General features: G+C 43.7%; 1 protein-coding gene across 1 annotated transcript in view; it reads left to right on the top strand.

Moving 5' to 3' along the window:
• The window catches only part of SLC13A5 (solute carrier family 13 member 5), a 321,734-nt gene that overhangs the window by 167,885 nt on the left and 126,839 nt on the right, over positions 1–27,010 (top strand). The window contains exon 3 of the mRNA XM_085649894.1: positions 26,403–26,531. Within this exon, the coding sequence (XP_085506020.1) occupies positions 26,403–26,531 (129 nt within the window). The remainder of the gene's footprint in view (positions 1–26,402; positions 26,532–27,010) is intronic.

Genomic DNA, 27,010 nt, shown 5'->3' on the forward strand with positions numbered 1-27,010 from the left:
CCCTGTTTTTACAACACACACACACCAATTTTATTATTAATAAAGCCACAATTATACAAGACAAGGGAAATAATATTCTACCTATAATAGTACTACCTATTTTTGCAATAAAATCCTTAACAGCTATCATCTTATTAGCTATTTTAGTCCACAAACTCCCAGCTTCAAGTGGTACTAAATCTTCATGCAAATCAGTAATATTTCTGATATAGACCTTCAGGTCTTTACTTTCGTCAGGAATGTAAGTGCAACAATGTTGAACTTTCAGAATTCCACAGACTCCACCCTCCTTGGCCAAAAGAATATCAAGGGCAAGTCGATTTTGCATAGACATGGCACGTACGGCACTTAATTCCGTATTCACCAAAAGAAACCCTCCTGCGGTATTTGTCGATAAGCGATCAACCACTGTGGACAGTTTCCGAATTCCATAAGCATTCAAAGAAATTCCCACTGCTGGAATCAAAACCCCAAAAATATCACCCACAATTTCAGACCAAGTTTCTCTCTTAAAACGTGTTAATAAGTTAATATCTTCTACATCTCTTATTTTATCTGTATGAAAAATTTTAGGAAAAACCAGGCCCACATAACATGTGCCATACCAATGGTCAGGCAACTTGTAATAAGCCTTGTTCCCACAAACATAGTACACTCCTGGAAAAATTGTATCCTCTCCACCTCTGAAACCCCAACCTGTTGCAACGAAGTATGTATCATGGCACTCACTAGTCCCCACGAAATACGTATCATATTGGGATTTCTTTCTGGTAATGCATAGTTTACCCTTCTGCGGTGCATCTAGAGCTAAAGTTGGACTAGCCCCATTTTTCAACTCTTTTCCCATCTCAATGTCCCAAATTGTCTCACTCACTTCATATTTTCCCGCTTTCTCATGCATGTTCACTCTCCTTTCCTCTACCATATCCAGGAAAGCTTTCTCCTCTTCTTTCAGACTGCAAGTTAAATTATTCTTAAAAATGTAATCTAATGTTAATCCTTTTTCTTCAATAAAAATCTCACCAAAAGTGTTAGCTTCTTTAGCTGGATTCAGCTCTTTGTTCATTGGCAAGTGCCCAAAAATACTATCTCTGTTAGACATCTTATAATCTACTTTCCCTAACAAATAAAAAACACTACTTAAAATACTACAAGAAATACCATATGTAGCTGGTAAATGGTGATAAGTAACACCCTCTGAAACTGATGCAGGTAACTGCATGCAGACATAGCAATCCCTGACTTCCATTGTCTTCACATATTCATATAACAATTTAGAAAACACATTACTAGAAAAATTGTTAATTGACCTATCTTTGTGTATGTAATTACTACTTCTAATTGGAACTACTTTTTGTGAACTCTTCTGTATGTTTGTCACATTTTCTGTATTCATCCCAAATTCAACCTTAAAAGTCACTAATAAAACTAAAATACCCCATAGAAGCATTAATAATCCAGTACAGCAGCAGCACATCCTACACCACCTTTTAAAGAAGGCACATCTATTTTGATTATTCTCTATGTTAGCCATTTTACTATTTTGCTTTTGCTTTAACCTCTACTACTCCACTACTGAAATTAGAACTCTTCAAAATTTCAACGTTTATTCCAAACTCTTCAGTTTCTCAAAAGATCTTCCCGTTCACTCAGTCCAAGTGAATCCTTCTTTTACTCAGTTTGGATACTCATCATTTTTCACTCCAATTTCTTCAACATCAAATTGTATTAGATCTCCAACACTCAAATCCAAATCCTCAGTATCTGACTCTTCTCCAATGTCAGTCAAGAGTACTTTCAGGATTTCACCAGTATCTTCCTCAACCACTTCTCGTACGGTCTCCTCTGGATTTCCTTGACTTTCCACCTCTTCACCTTCAGGCAGTGTCACATACATCCATTCCGGCGACCTATACTTTTGGTTAGGTTTTCTCACTCTTTTGACTTCTTCTGGTTCTTTCGATTCTTTTGATTCTTTTCCTTCAGCTTTTGAACTTTGACTCGATATTTCATTCACTTGTTCAGCTTTTGACGAATTTGCTCTTATTACTCTGTATCTCAGCCTTTTAACTCGGTTGTTAGGCCAACGATCTCCTCTCACAACCCTTTTCGGCCTTAATTCTTTATCATTCCTTTCTCCAATCCAAGTTCTTTTTCTCAGAACTCGACCCTCTGTTTGTTCATTTTCATCATCCGATTCTGTTTCAAGTGCTTTCTGTTTTCGTTTCTTAGCAGTTTTCTTTTCTTCCACAGATTCTTTCACCACTATTTGAGACTTCCCTACTTCTGTCCCTCCTCGGGTCTCCGACACGCAATCTTCTTGCTGTCTACTTGTCCCTTCACCTAGCTCCTCATGAATGTTCCCTACGCCTCCTCGGGGGTCTTCCGCAATCTGTCCCTTTCTATCTTTTTCTGACCCTGCTTCTTCAAGAATAATCTCAAGTGGCTCTTCAATCTCTTCCTCTTCTGATTCAGGAGTAGTCTCTGTGTGATTTCTCTTTTCTTTTCTTTTTCCTCCACTGCTACTTGAAACTTCAGGCTCTTTCACAGAATCTGATCCCCTCTCTGATACTCGCAGTGATTCTCTTGAAGCTCTCTCTGCTTCTTTTCTCACTAATTCCGTATCTTCAGCATCTTCACCATCACTAGAATCTGATTCTTCAAAATACTCTTTACAAGTCCCTTCTTTTGGGTTTGGAACTCTCAGAGTATGACTTGCATGTACCCAGTGCTTCACTCCAGCACACTTTACTGCAGTCGTCGTAGTCAGAATAACTTGTCTCGGCCTTCCCCACCTTGGAATCAAGCAATTTCTTCTTCTGTGCACCTTAATCCTCACCCAGTCTCCTGGACTCAGATCATGGGCTTGCTTCTTCTCAAGTGTGGTAGCTTCTTCTCCAACCTGGTGAAACACAGAATGAACTGCGTCAGCCAGGCCTTTACAGTAATCCAAAATCATGTCATCAGTTATTGTCACCAACTTATTTACAGGCACGTATGCATGGCGCATTGCACGTCCCATAATTATCTCATGCGGGCTCAAACCTGTAGTTCTATCTGGAGTAGATCTCATTGTCATCAGAACTAGAGGTAAAACATCTGGCCATTTCATGCCAGTGGCTAAGCACATCTTTCCAATTCTATTCTTGATTGTGCCATTGATCTGCTCAACCACACCAGAAGCCTCTGGTCGGTATGCACAATGTAGCTTCTGCTGTATTTTCAATGCTTCACAAATTAAACTTATGAGCTCATTTTGAAAGTGTCTACCTCTATCAGACTCAACTGTAACTGGAAACCCGTACCTAGGAATCAACTCCCTCAACAGTAATTTTGCCACTGTTAATCCATCATTTCTTCTAGTCGGGTAAGCTTCCACCCACCTTGAAAACAAACAGACTACCACTAGAACATACCTCAGTCTGTTCACTTGGGGCATTTCAATGAAATCAATTTGCATTCTTGTAAAAGGACCTCCCTCTCTGCCAATAGTCCCTAGACTCACCACTGTCTTTTTCCCAGTGTTAAATTGCTGACAAATCAAACACCTTTGACAGATGCTCTCTGCAATTGTCCTGAACTTTGCATTGTACCAAGTCTGCTTGAACGACCTGACCATCGCATCCCTCCCCAGATGTCCCTGGCCATGATACATCCTTGCCATTGACGACAAGATTGAGTTTGTCATCACTGGTCTGCCATCTCTGTAGACCCAAACATGGTCTGTTTCTCTTGGAGCACATCCTGCCTTAATCCAATCTTGTTTCTCTTCTTCTCCTGCCTCATCTTGTAACTGCTTCACTTCATCCCATGTTTCTAGGACATTAGTAAACATCACAGAAAGGAAAGACATTTCTCCTTCTCTTTCCCTGTTAATCGACTGATTTGTTTTGGCACAATATTGTGCAACATCATTGGCGTACCTGTTACCAACAGTGATAAAATCATCCCCTGGACCATGGGCAGCACATTTTACAACTGCTAACTCCTTAGGCAGCTGTATCGCCTCAAGCAATTTTCCAATCAATTCAGCATTCTTTATCGGAGTTCCACTCGATGTCAAGAAACCTCTTTGTAGCCAAAGTTGGCCAAAGTCATGCACCACTCCAAATCCATACTGACTATCAGTCAACACAGTCGTCCTCAAATCTTTCCCAATCTCACAAGCTTTTGTCAATGCCACCAATTCAGCAACTTGCGCAGATTTCACTCCTTTCAATGGTGATGCTTCCATGACCTCTGAAACTTTGCACACCGCATATGCTGCACATAGCACACCATTATCATTTCTCAGGCATGATCCATCCACAAACAACACATGGTCATTCTCAGGTAAGGGAAGATCCCTTATGTCTGGTCTCGGTTTTGTACAGTACTCAAGCACATCCAAACAATCATGATCATCTTCCATCTTTATACCCACATTTTCAATATCCGGCAAAAGTGTCGCTGGATTCACATTCACACATCTCTCAAGAGTCACATTTGATGCTCCTAGAATCACCTTTTCGTACTTAGTCAACCGACTATGTGACATGTACTGAGTTCTGCTTCTCGTCAAAAGAATTGCCACATTGTGAGGTACGAATACCCTTACAGGATACCCCATTATGATTCCCTCACTCTGTTCCAGGCTTCTGCATGTTGCAGCCACAGATTTTAGACAACCTGGTAAACCCACAGCTACAGGGTCAAGTGTCGATGAGAAGTACGCAATAGGCCTTCTCAATTGTCCATGTTTCTGGATTAACACTGAAAGTGCACATCCATTTCTCTCACAGCAGTACAATTCGAACTCCTTTTCGTAGTCAGGCATACCCAAAGCTGGAGCCTCACACATTTTACTTTTGAGCTCTTCAAATGCTGCCAATTGTTCCGCATCCAGATCCAATGGATCTGTCATTTCACTTTTTGTCAATTTAATCAATGGCTTTGCTATCAGGGAAAAATTAATTATCCACTGACGACAATATCCCACCATTCCCAGGAACATTCTCACTTCTCTCTGGGTTTTTGGAGCTTTCATTTCTCTGATTATTCTGATCCTGTCAGTAGTCACTTTTCTCAAACCTTTTTCAATATTATGTCCAAGATAATGCACCTCTTTTTTGCAAAACTGCAATTTGGCTGGAGATACCTTTAACCCTCCATCTCCCAGATGATTCAGTAAAGCTATGGTATCTACTTCACAAGCTTCACGTGTCTTTGATGCCACAAGTAGGTCATCAATATATTGAACTAGTACAGAGTTCTCAGGCATGATTAAATTTTCCAACGATTTTTTCAATAGCTGATTGAATATCGAAGGACTCTCCGTATACCCCTGTGGGATACGACACCATGCTAAAATACGCTGGCCAAACCTAAATGCAAAAATCGGCTGGCTGTCATGATGCAATGGAATTGAAAAGAACGCATGACACAAATCAATTACTGTATACCACTCAGCATCATGTGGAATTTGATACAGAATCACTGATGGATTTGGCACAATAGGACAACATGCCACCACAATTTGATTAACTTTTCTCAGATCTTGCACGATCCTAAATTTACCATTAGGCTTCTTCAGCCCCATTATCGGTGAATTACACGGGCTACTCAGTAGTTCTCTCAGAACTCCTTGCTGAATCATTTTCTCAATTATAAGAGTTATTCCTTCAATTATCTCTGGTGTCATTTTGTACTGAGGAATGTTAGGATATGTAATTCCCTCTTTCACTGCAATTTTCACTGGATCTACATTATTCATCAATCCCACATCCTCTCCAGTAAAATCCCACACTACTCTTTTCACTGTGTCTCTCAACTCTTGAGGCAAATCCTCCGGATTAAACACAGCAAATGCACCAATTAACTCACTTTCTCTATTCTCTAGAGTCATTCGGTACAAAACATCATCATCTGGTGTTTCAAAAGCTATTCCATCCGGTGTACAGAAAATTGTGCAGTTCATCTTACACAATAGGTCCCTACCTAACAGGTTCACTGGACTCGTGTCACAGACAATAAACCTGTGCATGTCTGAAAATTTCCCTATCTGTACTCTTACTGGTTCAGTAAGAAAAGTTCTGATTTGTGTATTTGCTACATCAACTACTTGGATTGCTTCATCCGAGAGAGGAAGATTTCTAACATCTGTTGACCTGACAGTTGATCTTGTCGCACCTGTGTCTACTAAAAAAGTAACACTCTCCTCATTTATTTTCCCATCCACAAATGGTCCTGCCTGGTCTATTTCCAGAGTTGCACCAAGTATGCACTCTTCCTCCTCTCTTCGGCACCGTCAATAATCACCCTCAGACTCACTCCCTTCACTCTTTAACAAGTACTGTTGTACCTGGTTAGAACGTCTTGGTTTGTTTACCTGCTCATCATTGAAGAATCCTGAGTCCTGATTGTACTTTTGTACCCCTCTATTCTGCGGCAAGGGCGGTTTTGGCTCTTGACTCTGCTGTCTCACAGCTTTCTGCTGTTGTTGCTGCTGGTTATTCCCTTCGTTCTGCACCTGTTGATTTAAGGATTTACCCTCATTTAATGGTGGATTAGGACATTCAGATCTCCAATGTCCCAGTTGGCCACAGTTGTGACACGGGAACTTCTTCTTTGCTTCCTCAAGACTTCCCTTTCCTTTTCCTGCAAACCTAGGTCTATTCCCCGCATTATTTCCTGGATTATTTGCCTGTTCCACCAACTGCGCTTCCTGTCTTTCTGCAACTTTCACTTGTGCCCACATCGCTTTCTCTTTCAGCTTTCTTTGCTTTGCTTCAATTTCATCACTGAAGTATTTTGCATGTCTCAGAATCTCATCTACTTTCTTACTCTGCCAATCCACTGTGTGCTCACGAATTCTCTCACTAATTTCAGGTCTAAGACCATATACAAATCTGTATACAAAATGACTCAAATCTTTGTCACCCAGGTGTTCATCTCCACTGAATTGTTTAAAAGCCAGTATCAGCCTTTCGTAAAAAGCATGAACTGATTCTTTTGCCTCCTGTTGTGTTCGATCTATCTTAACCCAGTCTGTCTCCTTTGGAGGAACTTTACTCTTCAGGTATACCATCACCTGATCATACTTCCTCATTACTTCTGGATCTGGTGCCCCTGTTCTTGGATCCCTTGGATACTCCTCAGTAGGCCAACTCACAACTATTTTACACTCAGTCCACAAGTCTGCTGGTACAATTATATCAAACAGACTATTCAGGTCGACCCACAGCACTTTTGACAATTTCACAAACCTGTCTACCTGCCTATACCACTCGACGGGCTTTTCTCTCAATCGAAGGAAATCATTCGTAAATGATAAAATATCCTGTCTGGTCCATGGAACATGTACATATCCTCCTCCAGGTATTTCTCTCATGGGATAATGCTCCACTGGTTTCTCCTTTTCTCTCACTGGAAATGCTGAATAAGTTGTTCTATCTTCAGATTCATCTCTTTTCTTATACCACCTATCCTTCCACTTTTCCACATCACCCCATCTTCGCAATAATGCTATCATTTCCTTGATCTGTCCTGTTCTACCAGTAGCATTCAAGTTTTCTATGTCTTTCTCTGTGAAATCCATCCTGTAGGTTTTCTGTAAAGCCTTCACTTTATCAATGTCAATTCCCTGCTCATTTGCTATTGCTCTTAGTCTATCATGTGTATTTCTTGCTCTCCATGTTATGCTCTTACACATAAACATTAATTCACCATCATGATGACTCTTCAGGATTTCTGTTGGAACTGTTCCTGTCACAAGCTCTTCTAATTCTATACGTAACTTAGCCACATCAATAACTCGTGAATCTTTATCCTTTTTCTGAAGAACTTTCATCCAATCATTCAAATCATCAACTGTTATTTCAGCAGTTTTTCTCACCGGAACCACTTTTTTCTGCGGTTCTAAAATTGGCATCCCTGAACAACTAGGTTCACTAGCATCCAATAGTTCACTACATGTGTCATGTCTGGTTTGTCCCAGGTCACTTTTCCCTGTTCTTTTATCTGAATCTCCTGAAGGACCAACTGAATTTGTCAAATCATTCCAAACATATGGAATCACCAGTCCATTCTCACCTGTCCTCTGCTTGTCAAATACAGGCATAACCGGACCTATAGTTACAGGCACCGTAACAGCTTCCAGATTCTTTGTTAACTCCCTAATTTTCTCAGTCAGTTCTGTTGTCGTCTTTGCTAATTGTCTGGCATTTTCCTCACTACCTCGATTCTCTCTCTCCCTGAAAAAACTACTACCTCTTGATTCAGGTGTCACTTTTTCTTTCTCAATGATACAGACTGTATCTCTTATCGGAGAAACAACTGGTGTACTCTCGTCTGGTTCTGGTCTATACGGAGGTGGTCTCTTGTAAATCATGTCATTTAAGACCTCATCCTCATACTCTCCATATCTTCTCATATCTGACTCTGGAACCCTTTCTACAGAAGGAGCAGAAACTTCAACTGTTCTCATTGGATATAATCCCTCTGACATATTAGCATCTCGCCATCTCTTCATTCGATCATGATGTGTTTCACGATCATGTCTCCTCCCAAACATATATCTGTACTGACCTCCAGATCTTTGTCTTTCTCGATTATATACTTCCTCTTCCCATTCCACTAAAGCCTCGAACTGTGTAGGTCTTGGCTTCGGGTCCAGATGTGCCATCTTTGCCCGTAAATTTCTCAACACGGCCAGATTAAATGAACCATGTTCTGGAAATGCTAGAACACCATCTTCTTTAGTATACCTAACCCAATTCTGCAACCATATACAGGTATGTAATCCATATTTCGCAGCCATGAAGGATGCAGGTGTTTTCGCTGGAGGTAGCAACTCACCCTCTCTCGTTTTAACCTCTTTATCCTTGCTAAACCACTTCTTAACCTTTCCAAAGAATGTCTTTTTCTTTTTCTCTTCTTGGTAATACATTTTAGCGCTTACCAAAACTCTCTACTCTTTCCGTATACGAGGTTGAAAGCTCGATTTCACACTAACGCACCAATCCTGGAGCGTCTACGTCACTAAACAGCTCTACCAATCCTTGCGCGGCTTACACCAACACACCAATCCTAGCGCGAGCACTACTCTGATCCACTATCCAATCAGAGCGCGGTCTCTATGACGTCAGCAGCCGCTGCAGTCTCTGTCTCCTGTCTCTGTCACTCGTCTACCCCTCCTTTACAAAAATCTCTCAGTAGACTTCGTGTCAAGATTTCTACAAAATCTATTAGTTACAACATAAAAACATCTCCATTGTCTGCTTCGCTAACCACAGAATAGTAAAAGAGAGTCTATTTCTCAAGGGTCAACAAACTTACATACATTTTTAACCTGTGTGTTTTGCACTGTGAATACTGCTATTTTGCACAGTACCTACCCTCTGCCTAAAACGCTCTGTTCTGCAGTGTCCTGAGGCGGAAAGCCGGGTCCTGCTTTTCAAAATCTATCTGCTTTCCTATCCTAAGCTATCCCTGCTCTCTGGTCACTGACCTCGAGGCAGGACTATTAGCGGCGGCCATATTAGATGAGGAGAAGGCTGGGGGACTAAGAAGCAAGCACTTAGCCACGCCCACCCTCCCGCCCTCGTGGGCATAAAAGAATCGATTCCTTCATTCTCCTCACTGATTGAGAGTGAGTGAGTACTACGATTTGTGCGCGAAAGCGTTTGGCTATTTTTAACAAATTTTAAAAATTTTAAAAATACTTGTTGCTTTTTTTTAACCTGTGTGTTTTGCACTGTGAATACTGCTATTTTGCACAGTACCTACCCTCTGCCTAAAACGCTCTGTTCTGCAGTGTCCTGAGGCGGAAAGCCGGGTCCTGCTTTTCAAAATCTATCTGCTTTCCTATCCTAAGCTATCCCTGCTCTCTGGTCACTGACCTCGAGGCAGGACTATTAGCGGTGGCCATATTAGATGAGGAGAAGGCTGGGGGACTAAGAAGCAAGCACTTAGCCACGCCCACCCTCCCGCCCTCGTGGGCATAAAAGAATCGATTCCTTCATTCTCCTCACTGATTGAGAGTGAGTGAGTACTACGATTTGTGCGCGAAAGCGTTTGGTTATTTTTAACAAATTTTAAAAATACTTGTTGCTTTTTTTTTAACCTGTGTGTTTTGCACTGTGAATACTGCTATTTTGCACAGTACCTACCCTCTGCCTAAAACGCTCTGTTCTGCAGTGTCCTGAGGCGGAAAGCCGGGTCCTGCTTTTCAAAATCTATCTGCTTTCCTATCCTAAGCTATCCCTGCTCTCTGGTCACTGACCTCGAGGCAGGACTATTAGCGGCGGCCATATTAGATGAGGAGAAGGCTGGGGGACTAAGAAGCAAGCACTTAGCCACGCCCACCCTCCCGCCCTCGTGGGCATAAAATGGAACCCTCATACAGGCAGCGCAGCGGACGGGCGCAGCGGGGGCGCCGGCGGGGCGCCGAAGGCGCACCAAAGGCAAGCCCGTCTGCGCCCGTCCGGGACCAGGGGCCAGGACCCTTGGCTCAGCGCCGTGGTATTCCAAGGAAAACCTAATTGCGCTTAATAGTACTACCTATTCCATCAGCCAACTTACACAGCAGATTCTGAGGCGGGAGAACATACTGAAACCCGCAGCTGAAACAGCCAAAAAAAAAAAACCAATCAGAGAAGGAGAGCAACGGTAACGTCATTGAGTGTCAGCTTGCTGAACACTCGTTCGCTCCAAAAACACCATTTAGAGGTATTCTCCCTGCTCCAGGAGGGGAATATAGATATTCTCGGAGTCACGGAGACATGGTTGGATGACTCTTCCGCACCCGACCTAGTGGCCGCCCTCCCACCCAACTTTGGGGCTATCTCCCATAACAGAAAAGATGGCAGGAAAGGGGGAGGAGTCGCGCTGCTATATAATAATGCCTTTAAAGCAGAAACTATCTGTGCTGAATGCATTGAGGGAGCTGACATCCTAGGCGTCAAGTTCTGCTCTCCTACAAACTGCCTCACGATAATCATCGTATATCGCCCGCCCAAAACCCCCCCAACATTTTTAGAACCTTTCTTGGGTCTGGTCCACGACCTCCGTACAAGATATGAGGGTCTTGTGGTAATGGGCGATTTTAACCTCCACTGGGAGGAGCCCATTAGAGACATTACGTCTAAGCAGCTTGAAGACGCAATGACCGCACTAGAATTAACCCAGATTGTGACAGGCCCAACACACATGAAGGGCCATACCTTGGACCTGATATGGACCTCTGTTCCTGCCCTGCGCCCAGTCACTTCATTGCCCTGCATTTGGTCAGACCATTACCTCTTACAGGGTAGCTTAGCTTTCCCGAAACAAGAAAGCATCTCAGCCGACAAATGGCGGGTAGTGAGAAGATGGAATTCCATTAATCCGGATACTTTGCTATCTACTTTACTGCAACCCTCCCACCTAAACAGACTACCTGAAGATGACCTAGAGAAGGCCAGTCAAAAGCTATCGCAAAAACTAGAATCTGCTATTGAGGTGGTAGCCCCAGCTCGTAAGATAAAAATCAGGGAAAAAGGCAAAGGCGCTCCTTGGTTCAATGACGATTTGAGACTCCTAAAACGGGCCCTGCGTCAGTGCGAGAGAGCCTGGCGGAAGGGGTATGATCTCAACTGCCAGACTCTATACAAGGAAAAGCTCGCCTTGTATAAACAAGCCATCAGAACTAGAAAAAGTGAGTTCTACGAGAGCAGAATTGCCACAGCACCTAACCCTCAGAAGGAAATCTTCCAAGTACTTACTGAACTGAGGAAAAAGAAGGAACAACCGCCTTCTTTTACGCAGGAGGACTGCCATAAATTTCAATCCTTCTTTACCTCAAAGATATCTGACCTCCTGATAGAGATCGAAAGCACCCCTAGTTTCGACTGCCCGGAAACTCCGCTTACTCTCCCGCCCGCAATCACAGAGCCTTTAACCTCCCTACCCCTATTTACCAAGGACTCCCTGACAAAAGTGATGAACCAAGTTAAATCAGGCTCCCCAGCGGATCCTTGCCCCCCGCAGATATTTAAACAAGCATGGCCAGGCCTTGAGGAGGACATTTTATCGCTCCTAAATAGTTCCCTTACCTCGGGACTAGTCCCATCTACTCTTAAAGAAGCGAGACTGATCCCCCTGCTAAAAAAGGCTGGTGCCGATTCCAAGATTTTAAAGAATTACAGGCCCATATCTCAATTGCCTTTTTTAGCAAAAATACTAGAACATCATGTGCTGTCTGCCCTCTCGCACCACCTGGAGAGTAACGCACTACTCGAACCCAACCAAGCAGGGTTTAGAGCCCACAACAGCACGGAACTAGTCATGTTATCAGTACTAGATGACCTACGTCTTAAAACAGATAATAAAGATCCCTGTGCCCTGGTGCTACTCGACCTCTCCGCGGCATTCGATACGGTCAATCATGACCTTCTTTTGTCGCGGTTGGGGGAGTTTGGCATCAAGGGCACGGCCCATGCCTGGCTGACCTCGTTCCTTGGTGGACGGGTTCAGAAAGTACAACTGGATGACATGGTGTCAGAGGCTGCTAAAATCACATGCGGCGTCCCGCAGGGCTCTGCCTTGTCCCCCTTGATGTTTAACACATATCTGCAGCCCCTCATTTCATCTCTGAATCAGATGGACTGCAACATATATAATTATGCCGACGACACCCAGATCATCATTCAAATAGGCGATTCCCCTATGGCTGATCAAAAATTGAAGAATATTCTAAAATTTACAGTCAACTGGATGACGGCAAATTTTTTGAAGATCAACCCGGACAAGACGGAGGTTCTACCTATCACAACGTCATCTAGCCCTTGGTGCGACCTCCTTTGGCCATCCGAATTAGGTAACGCCCCAATACCGGCAACAGCAGTAAAAAGCCTGGGCATAATCATCGACACAAATCTCACTATGTCAGCCCAGGTCTCGGCGGTGGTGGGCACTTGTGTAGGCCTCCTGAGACAACTGCGCAAGCTAGCTCCCATCCTAAAGGCAGACACTCTCAGACGAGCAGTGTCAGCCTTAATTCTGGCCCGACTGGATTATGGTAATGCCATGTACTTCGGCATTCCGAAAAAACTCACCAAGAGACTCCAGATCGTCATGAATGACGCGGCCAGACTTATATATAATAAACCAAGAAGGACACCGGCCACCCCCCTCCTCCGGGAGCTACACTGGTTGCCAGTGAATCAACGAGCCAAGTTCAAGGGCCTATGCATTACGCAGAAAGCCTTATATGGGCAAGCTCCGAAATACATCAAAAAACGCCTTGTCCCATATGCTCCTAACAGGAACCTACGCTCAGCCAACGCCGCCCTATTGATCTGCCCTAGGATCAAACGATCCACCATCGGTGGTCGGACATTTTCCCACATAATGCCCAAAGCTTGGAACCAACTGCCTGAAAATCTGCGCAAAGAAACCAGACTCCTGCCTTTTAGGAAAGAGCTAAAAACTGTGCTCTTTCAAGAGGCATGGGGTAACATCTAGCCGGTTTTTCTTCCTGCCAGTACTCACTCGTCTGCTAAGCGCTTAGAGACCCCGGGGTGATAAGGCGCTCTACAAGTTAAAAATACAAATACAAATACAAATAACTGTTTCCTCTAGGACTTATCCAAAGAGTCTTACAATCAATAAATGTATATGCATTCACGCACATTCATACAAGGAAATATAGTACATGCACACAGAATCCTGCTTCCCGAGAACAGCGTACAATCTGTTTCTGTATTAGGACATACATTAACTAAGCAACTTTGCCCAGTTCTTCAAACAAGCTCAGAGAATACCTATTACTCCTCCCGCAATAAGCTTTAACGGCAATCCTTACGGATCCCTGGGACCTAAGACCAGAGTTTCACAGATAACCTTCACTACGATACACACTCCTTATATACTAGAAATATATTCTAATAGTAACATACAACAATGTCACTGATTCCGAACCCAGACAATGTGAACGCGCAACTTCAATTGTCACACGTTATTCCTTACAATCCCGTCTTTCCCGAGAGCAGCATATACACCTTCCTCTGCTCTACTACGGAACTGCCACCAGCTTCCAAATTCCAGAAGCACTACATATAACTCAACAAGTCGACTTCAACATATAGTATTAGTACATATACCAACATTAACCAAAATAAATCAATAATCAATAAGCCAATGTACAAGCAATTTTATCTTATCAGATCAAGACAACCATCTATAACCATCCTCTGCTACCAGAGAAATTGATAGAGATCAGGGTATCTAAAATATGCCCACTACCACGGATAGAGTAATTGCACAGTTGCACGCACATACATTCATCATACGCTAGGGCCCATTTCACTAACACACGCTCAATACTCTACTGGTAATAAACCTAATTATAGTGATTGTCCTTAAACATACTCTATACAATCTATACAATAATGATCAAAAATGTACACAATAATTGACAAGAAAGAATATTCAACACCATGTTTAAAAGTTATATTGCTTTATCTAAATTAGTCAAAGTAAATCAATCAGAATAAATCGGTTCTCATAGTTACCTATTCTAACTAAGTGTCAGAACGGGTCAGGACCAGTCTCTCCGTAAAGTCTCTCAAGACGGAGTCCCTCAGCATCGATCCTCAGCAACGCAAGTTCACGCAGCAAAGGTAAAATGGCAAGTGGCAAAACCCTCCCTAAGCTAACAAATCTTATAGTAAAAATGACAATGGAAACACACATAAAATTTGCAGGATAAACTGTATCACTGAGCAGAGCGAGAAGGAAGGGATGTAACATTGCAACATCTGAAAATCTTCGCTCAGGAAAAGTCACAAGACGTGAACTACGGAACAGGAACCAAGAAACAGAAACTATTAAAGTATCCAACTTGTTCAACTTCCCTCGGCAGCCGAGCCACGGTACATTGTTCATTTCTGAAGCTCCTTTGTTTGCCAAGGACGTTCCATTTCCTTTGGAGATTCTCCAAACTGCTGATGTCCTCATGGAAATTTACAACAAGGACCACGGTCAGTTGTCTTCGACCTTTTTCCAGCAGGGGTCTCCCTTGCCACATCACAGAATATGCCACAGCCAGGCCTCGAAATACAGTCAGCTTGGTTAAGGCCTTCATAGGCCACAATAGACCATCTTAATTAAAGAGACAAAATAAACGTTACTACAGCATAATGATTAAACAGTGTTAACCCCACTGATACCCTTATGTGTATGTATTTATCTAGCTTTGCAACATAAAAAAGCATTAATTCAGACAGCGTTTTGTGCTCAAATAAATAGCACACAGCAACGTTTAAACATGAAAACTTGCACGTTATTATTAAACAGAAACAGCACAAATAAGCTAACCCTTATGTAACCTTCTCTTATGTTAGGACAAACGGGTTGATTAATAAAAACACACTTGCACAAGACAAATAATTAGTTGTTAATTATTAATTGTTAATAAAACGCATAGACATGCCAGAGCTTCAAAAGCCCTTGAATTTTCTAAAAGAAAACTCTGCTCCAGCACAGCTAACCATCTCGAGCCTACCCGGGAGTTCCATTACAGGGTGGGGCATCTAAAATAAGAGCCAAATTTCGGGCCGGTGTATGGCATATAGGCCACATAAAGAAGCGAATAGGACACAGTGTAATCAACAACATTTAACAAGCCCAACCCCTCACCCACCGTCCCCACCCAATACCTCAAAACAGCTGAAGCATCTGTCTCGGCAAGTATCGCGCCTCTGATCCAACGGGAGCAGGGCCCAACCCCATACCAAGAGTACCCAAATAAACTGTCCCCAAACATAGATATAGTTCTCAGATACTGAGAGAAAAGTTATGGGGGGTAGGTCTCGCGTAGGCCCGTGACACGGCAACTGTCATCAGCACAGCAACCATTATTGCTAAAGATCTCCAACCTTGAGTCATGGTGGTGACAGGGTTTGCCGGGCAAGTGATTCAGAGGCACTCCGCGATTTGGAACGGCGTCCCGATCTTGATCTGCGAGTGGTTTTCGCCTTAGGCTCGGCTGCCTGCCGTGTGGTCTCTCCGGACGAGGACTCGGAATCAAATCATGGTGGAGTATACAGCTTGTGGCTCTGTTTCTCATCCGCCCATCCGCAAAGACCTCCTCCGTGTATCGAAAAAATGAGTAGGTGACTTGTAAATGACTCTTAGCCTTGCCCGAAAAAGCAGAGCATATTGGATCTTTAGATCCCGCAACTGGGCTTTAGCAGCAGTAAAGGACTGGTGTTGTTGTTGCACCAGGCACGTATAGTCGGGAAAAATTAAGCTATGATGAGAGTCAAAGTGAACTTTAAACGGCTAGCCAAGCCTGTGCAAGGACGGCATCACGATCATGAAAATTCGAAAGTCTCGCAATGACGGGCTGCGGTCTGGCCCCTGGTGGAGGTTTTTGCATTAGGGCACGGTGCGCACGCTCGATAATAAAGCACTGCGACAATGACGTCTGAGGGATCCAGCTCGCGATCCACTCCGCGAGGAACCGCTCCATGTTGTTGCCCTCACATCCCTCCGGAAAACATACAACTCAAAGATTGTTCCTATGTGCCCTGCCCTCGGCATCTTCAGCCCTGATCTCCAGCCCCTACGTAATGGATTGGAGCGAAGTCACCCATGCCTGGAGGAACGCAGTTGTATCTTACACGGTGGAAATGCGTGTTTCGGCAACCCTGTCCACCGCTTTACGCAAGTCCTGATGGATCAGGGCAACATCAGAGCCCACCTCTCCGATCTTGGCCACAAGTGCTTTGCGAGACTGGATTATCGCCTCCATCAAGGCTGCGTTGTCCGGCCCAGCAGGGGTCTGGTTCGACGTCTCTGATGCATGTGCCCCAGGTCCCGCATAACGATCCAGGGTGCTCTGTTTCGATACTTTATCCCTGGTTATTGTATTGCTGGTGAGTGGATGATGACCCAGCAATGAGGAGAATGGCGCCACTGGGTATTTTGGGTCAAAGAAATGTGGCCCCCTATCAGGCACTCGACAGGGCATCCGATCCTTCGTCCCGTGTCTACATGGCGGGAAGACAGGCCCAGAGGCACACCGCACACAGGCCGCACCAGGCCTAGCCCGGCCGCTGCCACGCTCAGGAGCCTCCACGCCCCCTAACGGGTGTCACCCATCTGCCCAATCATCGTGCAAGCCCCTCACGGAGTGACTGCCGCCGCGTCCCAGGGAAAGCCCCACTGATCCTCTCAAACAGGGGTCACTCGGCAGCACCAGCGGGGATCTTCAGCCAGGCTGGTGGGCACTCTCCTCGGCGCAATCCCGGAGCACCTGAAGGAGAGGTGGGGACCACCCACACAGGGAGCCTCACCACAATTTCAGGCAGCTATTCCCCTACAGCCCCCCACTGCACACATAAATCAGTGGCCTGCTGGTGGTATGAGGTGAGGGGATTTCACAAAGCAGTAGTAGGCCCCAGGGTAAGCTAATGGAGGGAAGGAAGAGCTTCTGATCCAGCGGCGTCCCAACAACAGCAGATACTCCACTACCGTATACTCACCTGGGCCCATAAACACACAACAATTGAGTAAACCGCTGGAGTCAAAGTTTAAAATTTCCCACAATATTTATGATTAGTTATTTCATATTCCTAACTAACCTTTCACTGATCAAAAAGTTATTTCCTCTGGTCGATGGACCATTAGTTGAACTAGTTGATGGTGAGAATATCAGAAACTAACTTGTAAGGATTTGATGCTGACTTTAGAATGTATGTGGTCATTGATGACATAGGATGGAACCTAGAGTTTGAAGAGCAACAGCAAGTAAGCTGTGCTGAGCTGGAGATGCTGTTAAGTTTAATCTGTTAATTAATAAACCAATCTTGAAGTTCAAGTGTTCCTGAATCTTTACATTGGCGACGAGTTAATGACGTTAAAGAAGAAGAGGAATCTAAATCAAAGAAAAGAAGAAGAAATTTATGCTGTGCAAGGGACAGACATCAGCATCTCCACCCTTGAAAAACATTTGGACTGTAAATCAGGCAAGTAAAACTGATAGAAATTAACCAGCATTGATGCGACATTCATCCTTACATTATTAATTGATAAATTTCCAATCTCATCTATTTTACTGTTAATGATCGTCACCGCGACTCACAGCGTGAGCATAGCGCGAGCCTCGTCGATGAATCAAGCAGACAGAGTGTGTGAGAGTGCACGTGTACCTAAGCGCGTGCAGTGCAAGTTTAAATCAGCGCTAGTAGGGCGCGTGTGACTAACGCGAATCAACAGATGCGTGTGTGAACCACCGTGTATATAGAAATAAGGCTGAGCGGCGGTGCCACAAAGTTGATTCACCCAGCACTCAGCGTGAACAAATTTCAGTTGTCAACCAGCGTGTATATCAACAAAAATAGAGCTGAGCGGTGGTGTCACAAAACTGAATCAAGCGCGTGCAGTGAGCGTTTAAATATGTGTGATCCACGCGTATATCAAGTACTATAAGGTGTATAACCCAGCGCTAATACAATTGATTTAGCGGGAGCTGAACTCTAACTCTAACGCACGCTGAGTCGATGTCCTAATGCGCGCTCAGTCCATGTCAAAGCGTGAGGCGTGAGAAGCGCGAGGCGTGTGTGAAGTCTAGTGCACGTTTCAGAAGCACGAGGCGTGTGCGAAGTCTAGTGCACGTTTCAGAAGTATAAATTGTGTGCAATTTAGATTTCGATGGCATGCATATCGGCGCGCTTATCTCCTACCTTCAGTAATCAGCAGCAGCTTTAGTCATCGGCTCAACTCATCGTCAATAAAGGAAGTAGAGGGATTAGAGGAAAGGTCCTTTCAGGAAGCTGGAAAATTAGAGGAAAGAACCTTATCCTTGGGTCTGCAATTGAGGTTCACATGCTAAAAAAGAAAGAAGAAGGAAGAACATAAAATGTGAAATAAGAAATATAGGAAAGCAATTTTCTTGTTTTAAATTTTTATGTTAGTTTATTATATTTTATCATTATTTTAAGTATTTATTTCAGTTTGTTTTGTTGCCTCATCATGGGTGATCAGTCTATGTCTTCACCTCCACCTTTCCTGCCAACGCCTGGTGAACCACCCGTACCCTGGAAACAGTGGAAGAAACTCTTTGTAACTTATTTATTAGCTATTGGTGGTGATCGTTACGGACCTCTTAGGCGACAAGCAATATTACTTCACCATCTTCGGATTGAAGGAAAAAGGGTATATGAGGACCTGCCTGAAGTGTCTTTGGGCATGGGTGATGGACAACCAAACAATGTGTACGATATGTCTATGCAAATGCTTGAGATCCAGTTCACTCCTAAAACAAATTTAGTATTAGAGCGACATAAATTCTTCTCTTGGGTGCAAAAGCAAGATGAAGATATAGCGTCTTATGTCGCTACCTTAAGGGGTCTGTCTCTGTCATGTCATTTTGAGCAGTTGACTGATTCCTTGATTAGGGATCAAATAGTTAGATTTACGAATAACATAAGAATGAAAGAAAGGTTGTTATTGAAAGATCCTAATTTAGATGAAACTATGAAAATTGCAAAAGGAATGGAGCACACAGCAGTATGGCTGAAAGAGATTGATGGTTCAAGTGGTGATAAAAAAGAGACTCTTGTTGCTGAAGTAGCAACGGTACATAGTAAGGAAAAGGGTAATGTGAAAGGGGCAACAGAATCTAAATCAAAAAATGACATTCAGGTTAGACAATCTAGCGGTGATTGGAGAGAGATAAAATGTTTCCATTCTGGTGCTCCGGGGCATATTGCATCCAGTACCAAGTGTGCTGCGAGAAGTTCGATTTGCAGGAAATGTGGCAAAAGGGGTCATCTTGCAAAGATGTGTAAAACAAAAATGGAGTTTACGAATACCAAGCGAATTCAACAAGTGGAATCACAAATGAATGATTCATGTGATGATGTTCAAGAACTAATTTCTACTGTAGAAATTGTTTCTATGGTAGATGGTGAAGTACAAGGGGCAAAGAGTGTGTTAAGTCAGAGTCCTGAAGGGGTGAAAGTTGAGAGTACTGATAAATTGGAGAAACCCCATTGTCAAGTACTTCTTGAAGGTGTGGCCATACGAGTCCTAGTGGATTCTGAAAGCTTATTTACTTTGATATCAAAAGAAGTTTTTGAAGTTAGTTGGGATATCAATTCCTTACTCAAATCAGACATAAATGTTGTGGGGTACGCAGGAAGGAAATCTGAAATTTTGGGAATGAGATTGTTAACCATCGATTTCAAAGGTGTATGGTAGAGTGTACATTAGTGATTATGGCTCTAATCTGTTGGGTTGGCGTCATCAACGTGACTTAGGTATAATCATTAACCCAAATGCCCCTGAGCCTGTGATGCTAGCTGAGCGTGAAGAAATAAAAGAAGTTGATGTTGCAGAGAGTGAGGATCTCATTGAAAAATATCCAGATGTAGTCTCTGATAAATTGGAATTGTTAAAGGGGTTCTCACATAAAATTATATTGAAGGAAGGAGCAAAACCTGTAGTAAATAAAGTGAGGAATGGCCCTAATGCCATGAAAGATCTCTTGAAGGTAGAATTAGACAAGTTGTTAGAACAAGAAATTATCGAACCTAGCAAAGCCTATGAGTGGTTGGCGCCGATCGTCGTAGCGCCCAAGGCTGAAGGAAAAATTTGTTTATGCATTGACCTCCGCGATTTAAACAAATCAATTTGGGTGGATAGGCATCCGCTTCCTAATATATCTGAAATGTTGACAATGAATGGTGGTGAGGTCATTTTCAGTGTTCTGGATATGTCGTCCGCTTACCATCAGGTGGATTTGCAAGCCCAATCAAGGCATTTAACATCTTTTGTGACGCCTTTAGGTGCCTTTCGTTATAAGAGGATGCCGTTTGGCCTAGCCTCGGCGTCTGCAGTGTTTCAGAGAATAATGAAATCTTTTTGGGAGATCTCAATCATGTATTATGTTTTCATGATTATATATTAATTAGAGGAAAGAATCTTTCTGAAGATGATACATTGTTTGATGAGGTGATGTTGAGGTTACGCAAACATGGTATGACAATAAAAAAATAAAAGTGCCAAATTAGAAAGAATGAGGTGACTTATCTTGGACATACTATAAATGCTAAGGGAATAACTCCAAAGAAGAGCATTGTGACGGCAGTTGAAAAAGCGAATAGACCACATACCAAGGATGAATTAAAATCATTCTTGGGTTTAGCAGAATATTGTGCTAAATTTGTAAAAGGATTTACTGAAATTGTGGAACCATTAAAGAAATTGTTGAAAAAGGGAGCCGAGTATGTCTGGTGTACTGAGTGTGAAAATGCATCCTTATGTATAAAAAAAGCATAAGTCATGCTCCAATACTAGGGCATTTTGATGTTACAGCAAGAACATATGTAACGACGGATGCTAGTAAAGTGGGAATTGGTGCGGTCCTCACGCAGGTTAAAGATGGTGTTGAAAGTATAATTGGCTTTGCATCTAGGAGACTGCAAGGAGCGGAATCTACATATTCTGTAATTGAAAGAGAAGCCTTAGCTTGTTGGGGAATCAACAGATTCAGGTTCTATGTGTGGGGAATTCCCTTCAAATTAAGAACGGATCACAAACCATTGACATTCATCTTCAAGGGTGGTAGAGGACTGGAGGGAAATGTTACTCAATGCATTTCGAGGTGGTTGCTTTCAGTAATGGACTATAATTTTTAGATTGAGTTTGTGAGAGGGATAAAAAATGTTATTGCAGATTTTTTATCAAGAGTACCAGAAGACGGTGATGATGAAATTGGAGAAGTTTCTAGTAGTAAGGTATTTGTCAATGGAGAAATGGCTATAATGCCTGAAGAATGGATGGCTGCGAGAGGAGAAGATCTTTGGATGAATGTAGTTGAGGAAAAGGTTGTACATGGATGGGACGAAAATTGGGAAATGAATAGTGAATTACGCGAATATTTTAAAGTCAAGGAAGAGTTAAGTATAATGAATGGGAAGTTGATGAGGAGAAATCAACTAATACCTCCAGTAGGTATTAGATCTAGGATCCTCAATATTGTCCATGAGGGCCATCTTGGACGTGGTATTGTAAAAAGGAAAATCAGACAGTCATACTGGTGGCCAGGTATAGATCAGGATGTTGAGGAAAAAGTGAATAACTGCTTAATATGTGCTAATAGTGATAAAACAAAAATGGTTAGGGAACCTCTGTTGGATATTGTGAGCTTTCCAGAGAAACCTTGGGATAAATTAGCCATCGATATTTTGGGACCTATATCAAGGTTAGGATCGAACAGCAGATTTATTTTAATTTTAGTAGATTATCATACCAAATGGTTTGTGTTCAAAGATGTGGGCGAAGTGAAGACTTCAAACATTATTGACTTCTTGGAGGAAGTTTTTATGGAGGAAGGTGTGCCCAAGAAGATTGTTTCTGATAATGGGGTACAATTTGTATCTAGAGAGATGAAGGATTATTTATCTGGTATGGGAATACAGCATGATAAAGTGGCTCTTTTTCGACCCCAAGCCAATGGCTTGGTAGAAAGAGTAAATCGATTGGTGATGGACAACATACAATTGTCCCTTGCTAATCATCTTCCATGGAAGAGAGAGTTGAGAAGGATGTTGTGGACGCACAGGACTAGTCCTCATTCAATGACAGGGGTTTCTCCTTTTGTCTCCTTAAAAGGGAGAAATCCTGGAGTAAAAGAATGTCCTATGTGGCTGAATGGAGTGGTAACTAATGTCAAAGTGGATCGGGCAGAGATTCAAAGGAATGTTTTAAGGTCACAAATCAAAAACATGGAGTATTATAATAAGATGAACAGGGTGAAACGATGTTATGTTAAACCTGGAGATTGGGTGGTTATCAAGTTAAGAGGGTTTGCTTGTAAGGGTCACCCACTAAAGTTTCAATATCGTAAAAATCCGAGATCTAATTGGTCAGGCAAAGGGGGAAGATCATCACACTATGCTTACATGTCATCTAAATCAGTTTGACCATTGTTCACTAACCGATCCCCTTAATTTGTATTCAAAATTTTAGTTCACACACGCATTCAAATTTTATTTTCAACATAATTATAACAGTCTGAATGTGAGTCCACGTCGTTGAACTTTTCACCATCTGTTCCCAGGGTATAATACTTTGCGACCTTGGCTCCCGTTCAACATCTGAGTCATCATTCCGGGTTAACTTGTAGTGGACATGCGCAGTCTTCCCTTTACTCAGCTTACTTCAGTTACACAAGAGAGGCCCAAATGTGCATTAGTAATAAAGTCAGAAAGAAAGATTAATTTCACGAATAAATGGTTTCACTGTATACCACCCATCTCTACTCTTTTCCCCTATACTTATTAAAACTTTCCCCTCATTAGCATTAGTAAGATAACTCGTTTTTGTTTCAGCTAAGCAGATGCCATGCACACAAGTCTCCAAGACTCCATTTTAGTGTATTTTGCTCATGCGCAAGAATTTCCCTCCAAGCGATAGCTCGTCATACTGGGTAAATGCAGTTGATGCATGCACAGTAAAGATTTCCCGTTTAAAGCAAATTTAGTCCTTCATTCATGTTATCCACATTAGTAAACACATAAGCAAGCTTCACTAACCCGCGTATTCTTGTGGTGCGCATTAGTTTTATACGAAACAATTTTAGTGACTTGTTAGTGAGTTAAAGGAGCGGATTGCTTCCAAGCAAGTCTCTTTTCCACCAGTCCTTGCTCCATCACACTCACCACCTTGCTGTCCAGAGCCCGCACCGGCAGCCACTGCCAGCCGGCCGCCGCCACAGGCATTCGGCTCTCACTGCAGGGAATCCAGGCAGCCTCCAGAGCCCCGCGAGGCAGCCGTCAGGGTGTGCGAGCAAGTTTCTACAGAGGTACCAAGAGCCGGCCCGAACAGGTCCCCGCAGTGCCACCTCACTGCCGTGGGCCGCAGGCTCTAGCACGCTCACAGCGCCCTCAAAATGGCCACCAGGCTGGAGAGTCTAAGAGGGCACGGGCCGGGCTCGACAGATTCCCCGGTCGCGGGGCACTGCAGACACCAAGACAGCCGGAAACCGCAGCAGAGAGGCAGCCACGGGGCGTCCTGGGCGCCAGGGACTACCACGTCTCTCACTTCAATCTTCAGTAGCTGCAGCCGGACCCCAGTGCGAACGAGCCCCAGAGTGGTCGCAGCACAGCAGCAGGCGATGGAAGGAAGCCGAGCCTCGGGTCTCCGGCTGCAATCGTTGCAGTGCGGGCGCTTTGCTAACCACGGTGCGTCCGTTGTGTGGTGGGTGGGTCGGAGATGACAAAGCGAAACGCTGATGACCAGGATTTAGGCAGGATAGTGCACGAGCCACAGAGCTCGTCTAAAAGGCGGTCGCCATTTCAGACCTCTTGGCCACCCTCGGGGACCAAATTTACAGTGTGGTTTGTGGCCGAGGACTGCACCAGTGGGGGCGACGTCAGTGGGGTGGGGGGCAGTGCTAGAGCGAAAAAAAAACTGAGACCGTGAGTTTGAACACAGGCCCCTACAGCGGACGGATTATTCCACTGAGCCACCAGACCCGGCACACACTTCTATCTATCTATCTATCTATCTATCTATCTATCTATCTATCTATCTATCTATCTATCTATCTATCTATCTATCTATCTATCTATCTATCTATCTATCTATCTATCTATCTATCTATCTATCTATCTATCTATCTATCTATCTATCTATCTATCTATCGCTCTCTCTCTCGGTACCATGGTGCAAGGATGCCTGCATTGGAGCATGGCAGCCCATTGTGCACCAGTGCAGGGGCAAAGGACTGGACGCACTGTATCTCATAAATGCAAAGCATTCCTGCCCTTTTGTTTTGGCGAAGGGCAGCGCAGCAAGAATCCTTGCAACGCTCAGGGCCGGACTGGGAACAAAAAACAGCCCTGACAAAGTGCTTGGCTGCCCTCCCCCCTCCCCCTCCCTTTCCCCCCCCCCCCCCGGGTTTGGGGTGCGGCCGAGCTCTTTGCCAGGGCCGGTTTTCGGCTGATTTTGTTACAGGGCCGATTTTGCAGCTATGCTAGTCCGGCCCTGGCAGCGCTGCCCTACATCAAAACCTCATAAATGAGGCCTGTTTTTAAGGAATGGTAGTATCCATCCGCACTTCAAACTTTGTGGTACTCTGACAACATCATAGAGGCCACAATCAGAGCGTCTTACTTATGAGGGGCCCACAGAATTCAAAGATACTTGAACTGTTTTGAGGAGTGAGCTTGACGATGAAGCATCCCACCTTAGTGAGTGAGGGAACAACGTTGTTTTAGTAGAAGAGTCATAGATCATAGTCCAGCCCTGCGAAATATAGCTGTGAAACCTTGAGGCATATTTACAATGGCATTGTACCACAGGATCATCCCTTTTAACAAAGTTCCTGTGGCACAATGTCGTGCTCCATATTTACAAAGTGGCGTTAAGCCTCTTTTTGTGGCTTAACGCCGCTTTGTAAATATGGCCCCTTTTCACTCGGGTATCTGTGTTAAATTGCTTGTTGATGCTGCCCCAGATTTACAAGGTTTTCTAAATCTGAGGCAGCGCCAAAGACTAAGGCCATGCAAGAGCAGGCGTTAAAATGGAGATACGTGGAGAAAGGCTTTTATTTCTCCTCGTTTTCTGTGTGCTGCATTCTGCAGCACACACAGGGGCTTAATATGAGTCTAGCAGACTCGCTGGGGGCACAGTGGTGGCAGTCTTCTGATCACCCCATTATGACCAGGGCAGTTGAGCCACTCTGGGACAACCAAAAATTACCAGGGATCATGGATCCCTGGTGGTGGCGCTGTAGTCTTGAGGCTGCAATATGATTGGCGGGCCGCTGCCACCCCTCCAAGCATAGTATGAGTTCTCTCAACGCCACGCTGTGCTACTGCCATGAAAAGTGTGGCAGTGAGGAAACACAGGGGGGCACAACACGTGCCCCCCGTGTTTCCTGCAACACAGGTGCCTGCATTGGCTAGCTAATTTTAGTACCAGCACTAGGGAAAACACAGGGATGCACCATATTGTTGCAAATACGACGCATCCGTGGTTTTTGGACATGTCGGAGTGCGGAGCTGCCAAATTTTGCGCAGCTCCGTTCTCTACCATTTCCTTGTGCATATGCTCCCTTATATCACGACCCTCAGTGCTTCCGTTCTGAGCCTTCCGTATCTAATTCCTATTAGTCCTGCTAAGCCAAAAGCACTAAAAGTGCCTTTTAGTCCTTGTGTGTACACAAAAACTGTGTGTGACTAGGAGAATGATGCAGTCTTTGCCCAAAAATCTGGTTTGAACAGTAATGTATTTATTTGGCTTCGCTGGAATATTGTCTAACATTGCTGAACATTTTGCTATAACAGCTTGTTAGTTCCAAAAAGTGTTTGAGTTTACAAGCATCTCATAAAATATTAATAGAAGTGTCCATTCTTGGTCTGTTCCAGGAGGCAAAATGTGGCTATATCATCATCCTCATGGCTGTGTACTGGTGCTCCGAAGTTATACCTCTGGCGGTGACAGCTCTCATCCCGGTCCTGCTACTGCCCATGTTTGGGATCATGGAGTCTAAAAAGGTAAAAAAAAAAAGCTGGTCCAAGGTATTGTCAGATGGTATTCGGACAAAATATTGAATCCAAAATATTGAGTTACAGAAATTTTAAATTTTTAATATTAAGACAGAAATATTGATGTCAAAAATATTGTTGACAAGGATATCGATTTTTTTTAAGGTAAGAAATATCCGGGCTTATTTACAAGCCCATTGTGCTGCCGGTGCGACAACTGTTTTGATGCACCAGCAGAGCAATGGGCTTGCCCATAAACATTTTGTAAGACTGGGAATGCATCTATCCATCTACCCTTTCACTTATTCATCCAACACTCTTTCTCTCATCATCCTTTCATCCACCCTTTCACTCATCCATCCTTTCCTTCATCCAGCCACCCACCCTCCCTTTCACTCATCCATCTATTGTTGCACCCATCGATCCTTACAGCCATCATTTCACTCATTCATCCATCCACACTTTCTCTCACCCCATCCATCCACTCT

Source organism: Triturus cristatus, chromosome 3_2, assembly GCF_964204655.1.
Source record: "Triturus cristatus chromosome 3_2, aTriCri1.1, whole genome shotgun sequence".
In the NCBI taxonomy this organism is placed as follows: Eukaryota; Metazoa; Chordata; class Amphibia; order Caudata; family Salamandridae; genus Triturus; species Triturus cristatus.